The sequence below is a fragment of the Triturus cristatus genome, chromosome 5_2 (genome assembly GCF_964204655.1).
Source record: "Triturus cristatus chromosome 5_2, aTriCri1.1, whole genome shotgun sequence".
NCBI lineage: Eukaryota > Metazoa > Chordata > Amphibia > Caudata > Salamandridae > Triturus > Triturus cristatus.
The window spans coordinates 8,354,001-8,367,359 of record NC_140588.1 but is presented as its reverse complement, the minus strand read 5'-3'; the positions used below and the strand labels follow the sequence as shown (position 1 = coordinate 8,367,359).

The 13,359-nt window shown below is 45.8% G+C and overlaps 1 protein-coding gene across 1 annotated transcript in view; it reads right to left on the bottom strand.

Moving 5' to 3' along the window:
* The window catches only part of DNAH5 (dynein axonemal heavy chain 5), a 5,853,083-nt gene that overhangs the window by 3,654,730 nt on the left and 2,184,994 nt on the right, over window positions 1-13,359 (bottom strand). Inside the window, exon 26 of the mRNA XM_085606747.1 lies at window positions 9,894-9,956. Within this exon, the coding sequence (XP_085462873.1) occupies window positions 9,894-9,956 (63 nt within the window). The remainder of the gene's footprint in view (window positions 1-9,893; window positions 9,957-13,359) is intronic.

Sequence of the window (13,359 nt, the reverse complement as noted above, 5' to 3'; positions counted from 1 at the left end):
ACGACAATGTAGAGGATAATGATTACTAGGAAAGCCGTAGACAGAGAGAGGGAGTTGTTTCAGTGCCAGTGGATCAGAGCGGACCTTATGTTAAAGTAACTACAGCAAATGTAACGGAGCCCTTTCTGCTAGACACTGGTGCTGCAAAGAGTTCAATCATGCATTCAAAACTCCCTGGCGCGCCTTTGTCTGGCGAAATGAATGTTTCAGTAGGTTTTTCTGGCGCCCCAGTTAGGAACCCGATTTCTAGTCCTATGTCTCTTTCTGTTGGACCTTGCGAGCTAAAAGCACCTCTCATCCTAACAACAGGTTGTGGTGAGAATTTGTTAGGATTAGATTTGCTAAAAATATTGCATGCCACGCTGTATTGTTCTCCCTCAGGAGTACAACTTACATTAGGTAAGAAAGTGATTTCCCCAATGTATTTGTCTAAAAATGCAATGCCACCTGAATTGTCATCCCTTCCGGATGTCCTTTGGGCTACTGGTCCCAATGATGTGGGTCTCTTGGAAATACCGCCATATGTGGTAACTTTAAAGGCCAATGTCAGATTGCCACGTATTCCCCAGTATAAGATCTCCAATGAAGGTCAGAAAGCGTTGTTAGAAATTGTCAGCGATTTGATTAAAAAGGGTGTGATTGAAGAGACAAGAGGCAACGTTTGCAATAGTCCAGTTTTACCTGTCTTAAAACGAACGGACCCTTCACAGCCACCTGTTTACAGATTTGTGATTGATCTTAGAGAGTTTAACAAGATTGTTGTGCCACAGTTTCCAGTTGTCCCTGAAATAACTGCCTTGTTAACCATGATTCCAGCCTCCACTGCATGGTTCTCAGTGATCGATTTAAAGAATGCTTTCTTTAGCATCCCAATTGCAGAGGAGAGCAGAGACATTTTTGGCTTTAGTTTAGGAGGTCGCAGCTTCCGCTTTAAACGCGCTCCTCCGGGCTACTGTGAAAGCCCATCAATATACAGCCAAGCTTTGAAAGCGCAGCTTGATGCACTTGTTTTACCTAGTGGCGCTATCCTTATTCAGTACGTTGACGATTTGCTGATCGCCGCGGATACTGAAAAGATTTGCAAAGAAGCTACATTGTCATTGTTGCGTCATTTGTCTGCCTTTCATCACAAAGTGTCTCTCTCAAAACTGCAATATTGTCGACAAGAAGTGACCTACTTAGGTCATCTCTTATCGAAGGAGGGAAGGAAACTGACCCCAGAACGAATTCAAGCCATTGCACAGTTGAGTGTGCCAAGAACACAGAGAGAAGTGCGTGCTTTCTTGGGCATTACTTCATACTGTAGGCATTGGATTCCTAATTTTTCCTTGTTGGCAAAACCTTTGTTAGCATTAACATGCAAAGACACACCGAATCCTATCCCATGGTCTGAAGAGTGTCAGAAAAGTTTTTGGGAATTGCGTAATGCATTGTGTTCAGCTCCTGTGTTGGGTACCCCTGACTACAGCAAGCCTTTTACATTGTATGTTCACGAGAAAGATGGTTGCGCGTTATCAGTGTTAACACAGCCGTGTTATACAGGGGATCCACGGCCCGTACTAGAACGGGGGGACTGGTGTTCCCCCCGTGCGCAGTGGGCAGGGGAACGCGCCAAGGATGTCCCTTGTCGCCACTGCTGTTTGCTCTAGCCATAGAGCCGTTGGCGGCTCAAGCCCGAAAGGGCAGTTGGTTTGAGGGCCTTCAGGTGGCCGATGATACCCACTATATCGCGTTATACGCGGATGACCTCCTCCTGTTTTTAAGCAATACCCGGGGTGATCTGGAGGGAGCCAAGAGATTGCTGGGTTGTCTGGAGGACTTGGCAGGCCTGAAGGTAAATTGGGCTAAGTCGTGCCTCTTCCCCGCCTCCCGGACGACGGGAGGCCCCAGCTCTACGGAGGGGGTCAGCTGGGAATATAGTTGCATCACATATTTGGGGACCCGCATTTACCATGAACGCGCGGACCTAGTGGAGGGTAACATCGGCAGGGCGATGCGTGGTCTCCGGGGTACTATGGACTTCTGGCAGACGCTGCCACTCTCCCTGATGGGACGAGTGGCTCTACTTAAGATGGTGGCACTCCCTCGGCTGCTATATTACTTCAGGACGCTGCCAGTCTGGGTCCCGGCGTCGACATTTAAACGGCTCCAGCAGATGATCACGGGGTTCTTATGGAATTCTGGCCGGCGTCGAGTAGCTTTGCACAAGCTGCTGAGACCACGGGGGGAGGGCGGTCTGGCGGCACCCGACCTGGAGACTTATTATTTGGCTGCTCAACTGCAGTGGCTGACCCAGGCTGTGGCCCGAGAGTTCCGGGGAATCTGTGAGGGTGCGGGGGGGCGGATACCGGCCCCTATCCTGGCAAAGATAAACCTGCAGCAGCTGCTCCGCGTGGGGGATTTGCCTGCTGAAGTGCAGACTTTTCGGCAGTGTTGGTCTCGGAGTCAGCAGAGAGCGCGGGTCGCTCGTCCCTATGCGCCCGAGATACCGCTCTTGATGTGCCAGCAGCTTCCGCATGGGGGCAACTGGGCGGCGTTGTCGGGATGGTGCGACGCGGGGTTGACAACGATAGGGGACTTATACGAGGATGGTGTGCTTCTGCCCTACGACTCTGTACGTGAGCGTTATGAGCTGCCGTGCGGGGATTACTTGCTTCACTCGGCTCTGGTGTCGGCCATTCAGAGTCGGTGGCGGAGCGGGTTATCGGAGCCACAGACCTCCATATCTTGCCAGTATGTGGTATTGGCGACGGGCACACTCAAGGCGGTCACGTGTTTATATCGGCGGATGACGACGGAACGACTGACCCCTCTTGACGGGTTAAAGCAGCGCTGGGAGGAGGATATTGACAGGGAAATTCTTGATAGGGTGTGGGCCGAATTGCTAGAGCGCCCTTGGAAATGTTCTAGGAATGCTCGCTTTCAGCAGATTCAATTCTTTATTTTGCACCGGGCTTATCTTACCCCAGCCAAGATTCAGAGTTATTTCCATACTCTCACGGCGCTCTGCCCTCGCTGTCGGGCGGAGGGTGCCGACCTCTGCCACATGCTGTGGGGTTGCCCCCAGGTTCGGGACTACTGGAGGGGGGTGTGGACATTGCTATGCACTATCACGGACAGGGAGATTGACTTTGGTATCAGCCCGAGCTTATTACATTGGTTCCCCCACACCTCCAGGAATAAACTGACTAGTAAATTTATTGACCTGGGGCTGGTACTACCCAAGCGGGAAATAACGGCTAACTGGAAGTTGCAACGGGGACCACGATTGCAGAAGTGGAGGGCGGAATTTACTAGGTGGGCAGACTGTGAGGCGGTCCATCGAACGCAGTCGGCTGCCCGGGCGCATAGTGACAGGGCGATGGAGTCGGCCCGAGCTTGGGGTGCGCTGGTGGAACTACTGAAAGTTGCTGACCCTGTTGAGGATGAGGCCTCTGAGGCAGAGGTCGGGCAGGTCCCGGCCTCTCCTGCATCTGCATAGGGTAGAGCGTTGAGATTGGGACATAGCACAACTGGGTGGTCGGTGGTCCTGGATTGGGACGGTCAGAGATGTAGAGTCCACGACTTGAATGTATTACCATGTATCCTGTCAAGCAGTCATGCCGGAGGGGGGGGTGGGTGTAGGGGGGGTGGTCGGGGGGAGGGTCGTAGCAGGGGGTGGTTGTTTGAAGTTTGAATTTTGTTTGGCTGCTCCAATTTCATGGGGGTACCTTCTGAGTGGAGACCCCGCGCCCTGCGAGTATATGATATGCCTACGGGGGTGCGCCGGGTGGCGGGCCTCTAAGGGTTCTCCTGCAGGGTAGCTGGGGGGGGCAACGATTTACCCCATGTACTGTGGACTCACAACTGGGAAATTTAGGCGATGGGAATTGTATATTGACATGCCCAGGTGGGGGATAGTCGTTGATTGTACTGCTTTCCGAGTGTTTAAATGCCAATAAAAATATTTAACAAAAAAATCAGTGTTAACACAGCCTTTTGGCGACAGACCGCGTCCATGCGCATATTTTTCATCAACCTTGGACCCTGTAGCGAGGGCATTGCCAAGTTGTCTGAGAGCCACAGCTGCCGCAGCTATGTCTATTCGACAATCTGCTGGACTAGTAATGGATCATACATTGATTGTCATGGTTCCACATGCTGTGGACACATTGATAACAGGACCAAGACACAACACTTAACTAGTGCGAGATTATCTGGATATGAGCTGACACTGTTAGCAAATCTATACACATAAAGAGATGCAACACGTTGAATCCAGCTACATTATTGCCAATTCCAGCAGATCTAGATGAGATTGAGCAACATGATTGTCTGTTCAGAACAGAAGAAGAGACGAAAGGGAGAGTAGATCTCAAAGATACTCCCCTGACTGAGTGTGATGGTACCTTATGGGTGGATGGTTCGTGTTTCAAGCTCCCGAATGGTGATACGACTGCTGCATATGCTATCACGACTTTGCACACGATTGTGGAAACTGCGCGTGTGCCACAAAATTCGGCTCAAGCAGCAGAATTAATTGCCCTTACAAGAGCATGCGTGTTGTCTGAAGGAATGAAAGTGAACATATATACGGATAGCCAGTACGCCTTTGGCGTGGCTCATAGTTTTGGGCAATTGTGGAAAGAACGTGGATTTCTGACTTCGCATGGAGCTAAGATTCAGAATGGCAAGTTGGTGAATGATCTCCTTGAGTCACTGACCCTACCGTTGCAAGTTGCGATTATGAAATGCAGTGCGCACAAGAAAATCACTGATGATGTTGGTCGTGGTAATGCGTTTGCTGATGAAGTCGCGAAAGAAGCAGCAAAAGATGTGAAGACTCGAATGTATGTTGCAGGCCCTGCCAGATGGGTTGGTGATGTTGGAATGTGTGAAAACACAATAGAGAGTGTAAAGTCCCTTCAAGCTGAAGCCACAGAGAAAGAGTTGAGCAAGTGGAGAGAAAGTATGGGTAAGTTGGATGAGAATGGTTGTTGGATTGATTTGTCAGAACATAGGCGATGGTTGTTACCTGATGCATATGTGCTTCCAGTGGTTACTATGGCACATGGAATGGCACATATCAGTACGAAAGGAATCTGTAAGTGGTTGGCTCCAGTATGGCAGAATGCTGGAATTCCTAAGTGTGCAGAGAATGTGGTCAAGAATTGTATGGTATGCTTGAAGTACAACCCTGGTAAGGGAACCCCAACTCCAGCTGGTCATTTTGCGCCTCCATCATATCCATTTGAAGTTTTGCAGCTAGATTTTATCCACATGGAAAGATGCAACAACCTGAAATATGTATTGGTGGTTATTTGCGCTTTCTCAAAATGGATAGAGGCCTATCCTCTAAAAGATAACACTGCTCTGTCCACAGCCAAAGCCCTTGTGAAGGAATTTTTCCCTAGGTTTGGAATGCCAAGAATGGTGTGGAGTGATAATGGAAGTGAGTTTGTGGGTAAAGTGATGAAGAATGTGTGTGAGGGACTAGGTATAAAGCAAAAGTTCCACGCTGCAAATCACCCCCAATCAGCTGGATTAGTAGAGCGCTACAACGGCGCTCTAAAACTTAAATTGGCCAAAATCCAGGCGAGCACCGGTCTTAAATGGCCTGACGCTCTGCCTTTAGCACTCCTATCCACAAGAATGACCGTGCACTCACGAGTGGGACTTAGTCCTTATGAGGTTGTTTTTGGCCGCCCGGCCAATGTATGGGGTGTGCCAAGACCTACGAAATTCAGTGAAATCGAGCATCCAGTACTGCTTGATTACTTGTATGAATTGACGGCTAAATTACATGTTTTACATCAACAGGTGCACGATACTCTTCCCCAGGCCTCTGAGGCTCCAGGACACCCTATCGACCCAGGCACGCGGGTCTTGGTGAAAAATTTTCAGCGCAAGAGCAACGATGAGCCTCGTTGGATCGGCCCTCATCTCGTACTCCTATCCACAAGATCAGCTGTTCGAGTGAAGGGGAAAAAGAACTGGATCCACGGCACCCATGTGAAGAGGATACCTTTGCCTCTGCCGTATGACCAGTGGGTCCAGGAGGGTATCGCAGACTCTGAAACAGACACTGTACCTCGTTTTGTGCCGTTCAGTGATGCACGCATAAAAGGCACAACTTCAGCACAACAGAGTGACGATATTTTGCAAGAAGCTGTGCCACCGTCAATTCGATTGGACACCACAGAGCCTGAACTCTTGTTTCAAGATCAAACAGTACCTGGCCGTCTCCACTACAATCTGAGACCAAGGCCTATGGACAAATAAATATTCTTTTCCTCACCTTTTTGTTTTTGATACCAGAGCTCTCCCATCTGAAGGACTTCCTTGATTTTTGTTTTTCGAACCACCATCCGGGTTCAGCCGCAGGGTCGCAGTGCCAAGACTTTGGGGTACAGGCCGGAGACGTTAGGTCAACGGTTCTGGTTGGTCTAGGGCGTTCCCTGGACTGACAGGCGTACTCCTTAGCAGAAGATACTCACCCGCCGCGAGCGGCACGATTAGAGGATGGAGTTTTTTAAGATGGAGAGACCCGCTGAGGAAATGAACTTTAAAGCAAGAATATGTAAAATAATGAAAAGCAAACGTTTTGTGTTTTTATGCCTGTTTATATTATGTAGTATGGTAGTGTTTACTGTAGGATTTGTATTCTTCTCCTCTCAAGAGCCCATTACGCCCACTGTACAGCCTATACCTCCTTCTACTGTCTCCTCACACTCTTTTCACCCTCTGCCTGAACATGAACAAGCCAGACGATCAGGATTTGTAAACAACTCGTTTATTCAGCTCCTGCACCAGCACCAACTAGTCATGAATACAACCAATTGTTGGGTGTGTGGTTTAATGCCACATACCATTAATAAGGGTATTCCCTATCTAGTGCTGCCGTATAGTTACAATGGATCGTCATGGGCATTCCAGACCATGTTTCTCTATGCTCTAGATGCCTACTCCCCGCGACAACCGCGTTCCATCAGACCTAGCACCAATAATAAAGCCTTAATGAAAGGAGTTGCCGATATGAGCAGAGATATCGATGCATACTCATCTATACCCAAGGAAGAATTGAGAGCTTATGTAGGGTGGAACGCAACGGGGTATAGTATTAGTATGGGTGAAAGACAGCGAAAAATCTCATCCCCAATCTGGGTCGTACCCCACATAGGTCGGTTCTGTTTGCAAGGTAATGGTCAGAATCCTAGAGCTCAACTGGGGAGAAGTGACTGTACTGAAACGTACACTTTTCCGTCACAATCTTCCCCTGCGTTTTTGGCTGCCAAGGGTACATATTTTATCTGCAATGACCGAGCATATACATGGTTGCCCCCTGATTTCTCGGGCACATGTTATATTGCAAATCTGCTACCGCCAACATTTACTGCCGCCTCTGACTATCACAAGACCAGAGTTGTGAGAGGCGTGATTAGTAAGGAGGATACTGCCGGTCAGGAAGCGGGAGATTTCTTTTTGGGTTTCCTGCCGTTTTGGGGACCTATGGTCAATAGTAGGAACCTGAGACAACTGACTCGTGTGGTTGAATCCACTGTTAATGTTACGGCTGGTGCCCTTGGTAATTTGACAGCTGAGCTCCAAGCGGATCGCCTCATGACTTTGCAGAACCGCATGGTTCTAGACGTCATACTTGCAGACCGCGGTGGGGTATGTAAGGTTATCCAATCCAGTTGTTGCATTTTCATACCAGACAACGCTCCAACAGTTTATCAAGCCATCTCCAAACTACATAAAATATCTGAGTCCATACACGTGGATAAAGGAGATTGGTCACTGGTGGGGTGGTTCTGGGAACTGATATCTGCTTGGGGTTGGAAAGTTCTGATGGTCATTGGAATGATCTTAGCCATCCTTTTCCTGTTCTGTCTGTGCATTCAGTGTGCTCCTGCGATATGTGGCCTCTGTGCTACATTATGTGTAAGGAAACCTGTATCGAGGGACGAGCTAAGTAATAGGATGATGCTACAGCAACATCTCCATGACTTCGTGAATATTGACCTAGACTCGGATTGAAATGAGTATAGTTATTGCCTATGTAAGGGCAAAAGGAGGGTCTGTCGTACTTTAGAATTTGGGACCGCATAGGAGGCAGGGCCCTACCCCTGTCTATCCCGGTATTGGTGAACCGCGAATGGTTAATATGGTATGTACAAGTGCTTTGTATAACCTTTTAGCTATGAATGCACTGTGTATACGCTATTATACATCACTACGTGGGTTCCATCTTAGAGCGGTGGCCATCTTATGGTTGCCCTCACATAGGCTACATAGCATGGAGCAAATACGAGCCTTTTAGAGCACATGTGTTTTCCTTTGACTTCTCTGTGACCTGGGCAGCTTGGCTCCACTGCCCCAGGACAGTCCGGTCTCACGAGTTCCCCGTCCTCTGGCCACCTGTGATTAGCATCAGGGCTTGACACACCATAAAGCCTTTACATTAAACACGAGCCTCCAGCTAATCTCTTTATCACCTGACTGTTCGTGCTTTATGGCTTGTTTTCCAAACAGGAGATGCTCATGTTTATTGGGACCTATCGATATCTGATGTGGGATCTGAGCCTTGCTGGGTAAATAATTGCGGGCTGGCTTAACTGGAATGTGGGATGGTCATCATGACTCTGCCTTTTCGTTTGTAATGTATACATGTAATGGCCATATCGTAAACTAAGGAATGTATGCCTGAAGCAGGATATTCTGTATTTAAGAAGAAGCCCATTTCTGTGATTTTCAGCAGTCTCCTGAGAACATACACGCTGTTGTACTTCTAGGATACCTGTAATTGGTCTGCAGCCAATAAACTGATCTTTGACTTCACCCAGAAGACTCTGTGTTTCTGTAGGTCTGAAACAGGAAGAACCCCGAAGTCATAGGGTGTGTTCCCCTGCACCGCTGGGCTTAAAATACCCAGTACTTCATTGCAAGTTGCACGGCGAAAAAAAAAAACCTGGTGTGATGAGCAGGCTCGCACATGGAGCTGTGCAGCTTTATTAGCGCAGCCTCGGGGAGTCTCCTGTGCTTGTCTGCAGCTGGGGGTTAATGTTCATCTCAGGTCAGTCAGTAATTGGCTTCGGCCTTCAAGGAGTTCTCGCTCTCGTGTTTGTGCTTGTTTTCCTGCTCAGCTCGAATAAGTGTGTGTTTTGTTACTGTGTTTATTCGCCCCTTTATCCTGACATGGCACACCGTTCCATCTGTACGAGGCTCCTAAACCAAAGTAAGCCTAGACAAGCCATAATGGCACCTGGGAAGTCATTCTTGTGTAAGTGAGGTTACATGATTTTGCCCCGAATCACAGGATGATGAGCAGATGAGCACAATCAAAGATTGGCGACTCTTGATGTGCACGCTTTACTGGCGGCAAAAAAAAAGTCCCCAGAGTGTCATGCCGCCAGTAAAGTATCCAGTCCCCGCGTGCTCATCTTCTGTCCCACCGTGTGCACGCTTGGAATCCGTATCGATTCCAAAAGGCCCTCGTCATGGCGAGAGCAATGCATGCGTGCTGCTAACGCCAGACGAGACCAAAAAAAAAACCAGTATTCATATCAATGGATTATCAATGGATTATCTCTTCACTGTGCAGCAATCTTGGTGTTTGACACCTTGATTACCTGATAGAATTCCTGGTCTTAAAGCTCCTGTTTAATTTATGAATTTCTTAAGATATGATGTGGGGTCTTTTCAGAAAACTCTATTGAGTCAAAATTAAATAGCTTACACTCCATCATGAAATGTTTCAAGATAAATTAAGAGTTTTGTGGCCGGTGATATATACTGGAGACCTTCCATGAGATTTGAATTGACACCTTCCATGAGAATCAAATTCACACAAAGTAGTAAGATTTATAGATATCTGGCAAGAATAAAGAATAGAATCTAAGCCCAAAACATACCTGAAACATAATCAGCCTATCACTGGCCTCTTGAGGAGCAAGTCCAACCACCATTGGTCCATTCTGTAAAATAAACATTTTCTATATCAAGGAATTATTTATTTCAGAAAATATGTCAAACATTTGAGCATCTATTGATAATGTAACCGCAAAACAGACAAGAAGTTTGAAGAGGCAGGCTACCAGAATATTGTTGCCCAAACATCGTCTGACAAAATACTGTGTTCTAATAATCATTTACAAAAATATCACTCCATTGGTGTAAACAGTACTTCATTTATAATAAATGTAAGTGCGAGGGCCCTCATCAGCAGGCCATTGTAGCTTACATCAGCCATTGATTGGCCCGCCAGCGCTGCCAATGACAGAACCAACATGACTACTAACTATCACAATCCTACAAATGTGACAATTCAGACTATTTCAGGCCCCCAAAGCCGTAAGAATGGCTTGGGCAGAAGGTATTAGTCATTTTTAAAGTATACTGAATTAATAAACAACTGCTGTTGTGCTCATCTCTAAAATAGACAGACAGTGCCACCATGAGGCAGACTGTGATAAGTGCAGTTGTTGAAAATTAAGTGCCAGTGCTAAGCACCGGAAACCACCTGCTCAAATTGAGCACTGGCCGAAAATAATGTAAGAGAGACATACTATAAGGCAATATTTTTGTGAACGATATGTAGGCCACTATATTTATATCATAAGATATTTCTGTTAATTATATTCTGACAGACTGTTTGAATGATCTGGCAATGTTTGAAGCAATATCAACATACCTGCTTACTGAATTATGATTTCAATTAATTATGCTGTAGTATTAGTAGTTACTTTATTTTAGCTCATTTGAACCATAAAAGGTACACAATAAAACAGTCATAAAAACAGAATGAGAAAATAAAACAGCTTCTCTATAAAAAGTTAATGCATATGACATCAAAATATAGTTTCATCAAGTACTAGAGTTATAGATACACATAGTTGGCAAGAAGCATAATTCAATACAATTAATAAAGATGGATGCAACTTCCCCAATTGAATAATACCAGAGTATCATTGAATGAACCATCTATACTAAGAGTTAATGTCTAAAAACAGGGCTTGCATCTGAAAATACTACTCATGATAAATAATATGACAATTAGATAAAACATCCTATTTGAAAGCTTTCAACCTAATGCTCCATATAGAGGACAGATAACTTGAGATTGCTTGCACAATAGAATCACTTGTGTTAGTTTTACATAATTTAAGCGCAGTATGGTGGTAATCTACAATGAGCGTTGCTTTATATAGGCCTTGCAGAAAAATAGGACATGTTTCTCATTCTGAACAGATTGACAACCTTTGGGACATTTATTAGATGAAATTCCTTTTTTATTCCAAGAACAAGCGTTAGACGTAAAGGGTAAAATCCTCAATCTGAATTTTGTATAAAGTGCACATGCATTAGGATTAATTATGAAGTTCATATAAGGCTCGAATTCGGGTACACATTAGAACATTAGATGAGAATCTGCAAGGGAGCCCAGCAAGATACTAGATATCTTGGATCCTAACACAAAGTTCTGATAATTTGTTTTCAATTTCTCTCTCGCATTTCTAGGTAAAGCAGTAGGGTGTAATCAAAAATCATTTAAGCCCAGCTTCTTTAGCCATGTTTTTCTGTGAAGTGGCCAAGAAATCTTCCTGACTAATTGGCCTTGAGTTAGCACCCTGATGCAGTCCCTGTAGGGACTCAAATCCTCATTTGTTCACATCCTAATCCAATATTAGATGGGTCTCAAAGCAGCAATGTCAGAAATAGACCTAAGAATCAAATTGAATCTTAGCGGGAAAGTACAGGCACTAGCAGGAAGTCTCAATAGAGACTTTATAAAGGCGTTTTCAGCTTTTTTGATAGGAGCCAGATTGCAGTAGCCCCACAGTGATGAATACAAGCCCCAGCTAGGCCCGCAAGAGACAAGGGTTCGCTCTTCTGTAACGAAATCTATAAGGAAGTTGGCACGGAAACTGCAAAGTACAAAAACAACGTTTATTAACCCTTAAGGGTGGTCCTACAGTCCACACAACACTCTTCAGTATTGCAAGGAGTAGCACACAGAACTGGCGTACATTGTCCCCTTTTATACACAACAGAGGGGCTCATGAGTGGGTGGATACAACATGAAGTCGAAGAACATTACCATTTAGGGTCATTCTTGATACCAAATCAATACATGGGCGGAGCTAACACACTCCTTGGGCCCGCGAAAACACATGGTCAAGCAAAGCTAATTATAACAGATGTGGTCAAGTCTGGGCATGCGCCAGATGGACGAGAGAGAGCTATTTATAACTGTTGCTAGGCAGATTACAAGAGCAACTAACACAGAGGTCGGACTCTCCTCGTGGTGAGCACGTGGCAGCATGTCAATACAAAATGGAGTTCGGACTTCGGCCAACATAATGAGGAAGACACGATAAAAGGGAAACACTAATGTTTTCAGTGAATGCTTAATCACATTCTGCCTTAATTTACAACAGACGACCCTTTCAGCATTTACTGAAGACATCCGGTTTCCAAGAATAATCATCGTATATGTCAATTATCATCATTCCTTTAACCTCTTTAGCTAGACCCTTCTGGCGGGCAACATCGGCAATAGCTTTCTTATCTGGAATGCAAAATGAAATGCATACGGAACAGCACAATGGTCCACATTGAATACACATACAGAAAAGGAACAGAACTGCTATAATAATGCAGAGACCAGTTAAGACCTTCCATCCCCAGGCAGTAACCAACGCCCAAAACCATCCAGAAAAGGACCAAGTGCCGTTTTCCGTGTGGATTTCAGCTGCTATTTTATGCAGCTTATTAATGGCGTTATAAACGGATGGCGTATGATCAGGGATGAACACACAGCAGCTACTTCCAATAATTTTACAGGCTCCTCCTCGATCAGCTAGCATTACATCTAACACCATACGATTCTGCAATGCAACAATCCTGGTAACCTGTAATTCTTCCGTAAGATTCCCAAGAGCAGCAGCAGTCTGATTAGTCACAGCTTCTACCACTCTTGTTAATCTTCGGATCTTCCTACTATTCAAAGCAGCTCCAACAAAGAAAAACAGTCCTAAGTTGAAATCAATATACTGTTGCAAGCTAGTATCAGTCTGATCCACATCATCAGTCGATAAAGTACGTTTATATCTATTTACAGTCACATTATTCAACAACTTCAAATCCTTATGATAGGACGCGGGTGCTAGAAATACAGGAGGTAATAGGAATGATACATAGCATACCCCAGACCACCCAGCCGGCAAACGGTAATAACCTTTATTTCCACATACGAAATAGGTATTATGGGATGCTAGGAAGGTGCTGTTGTTCAGCCCATCGATGTTTAATACGGTTATACAATCACTGACACCGACAGGGATAAAACCCACACTCTGGACACACAGGTCCGCTTGG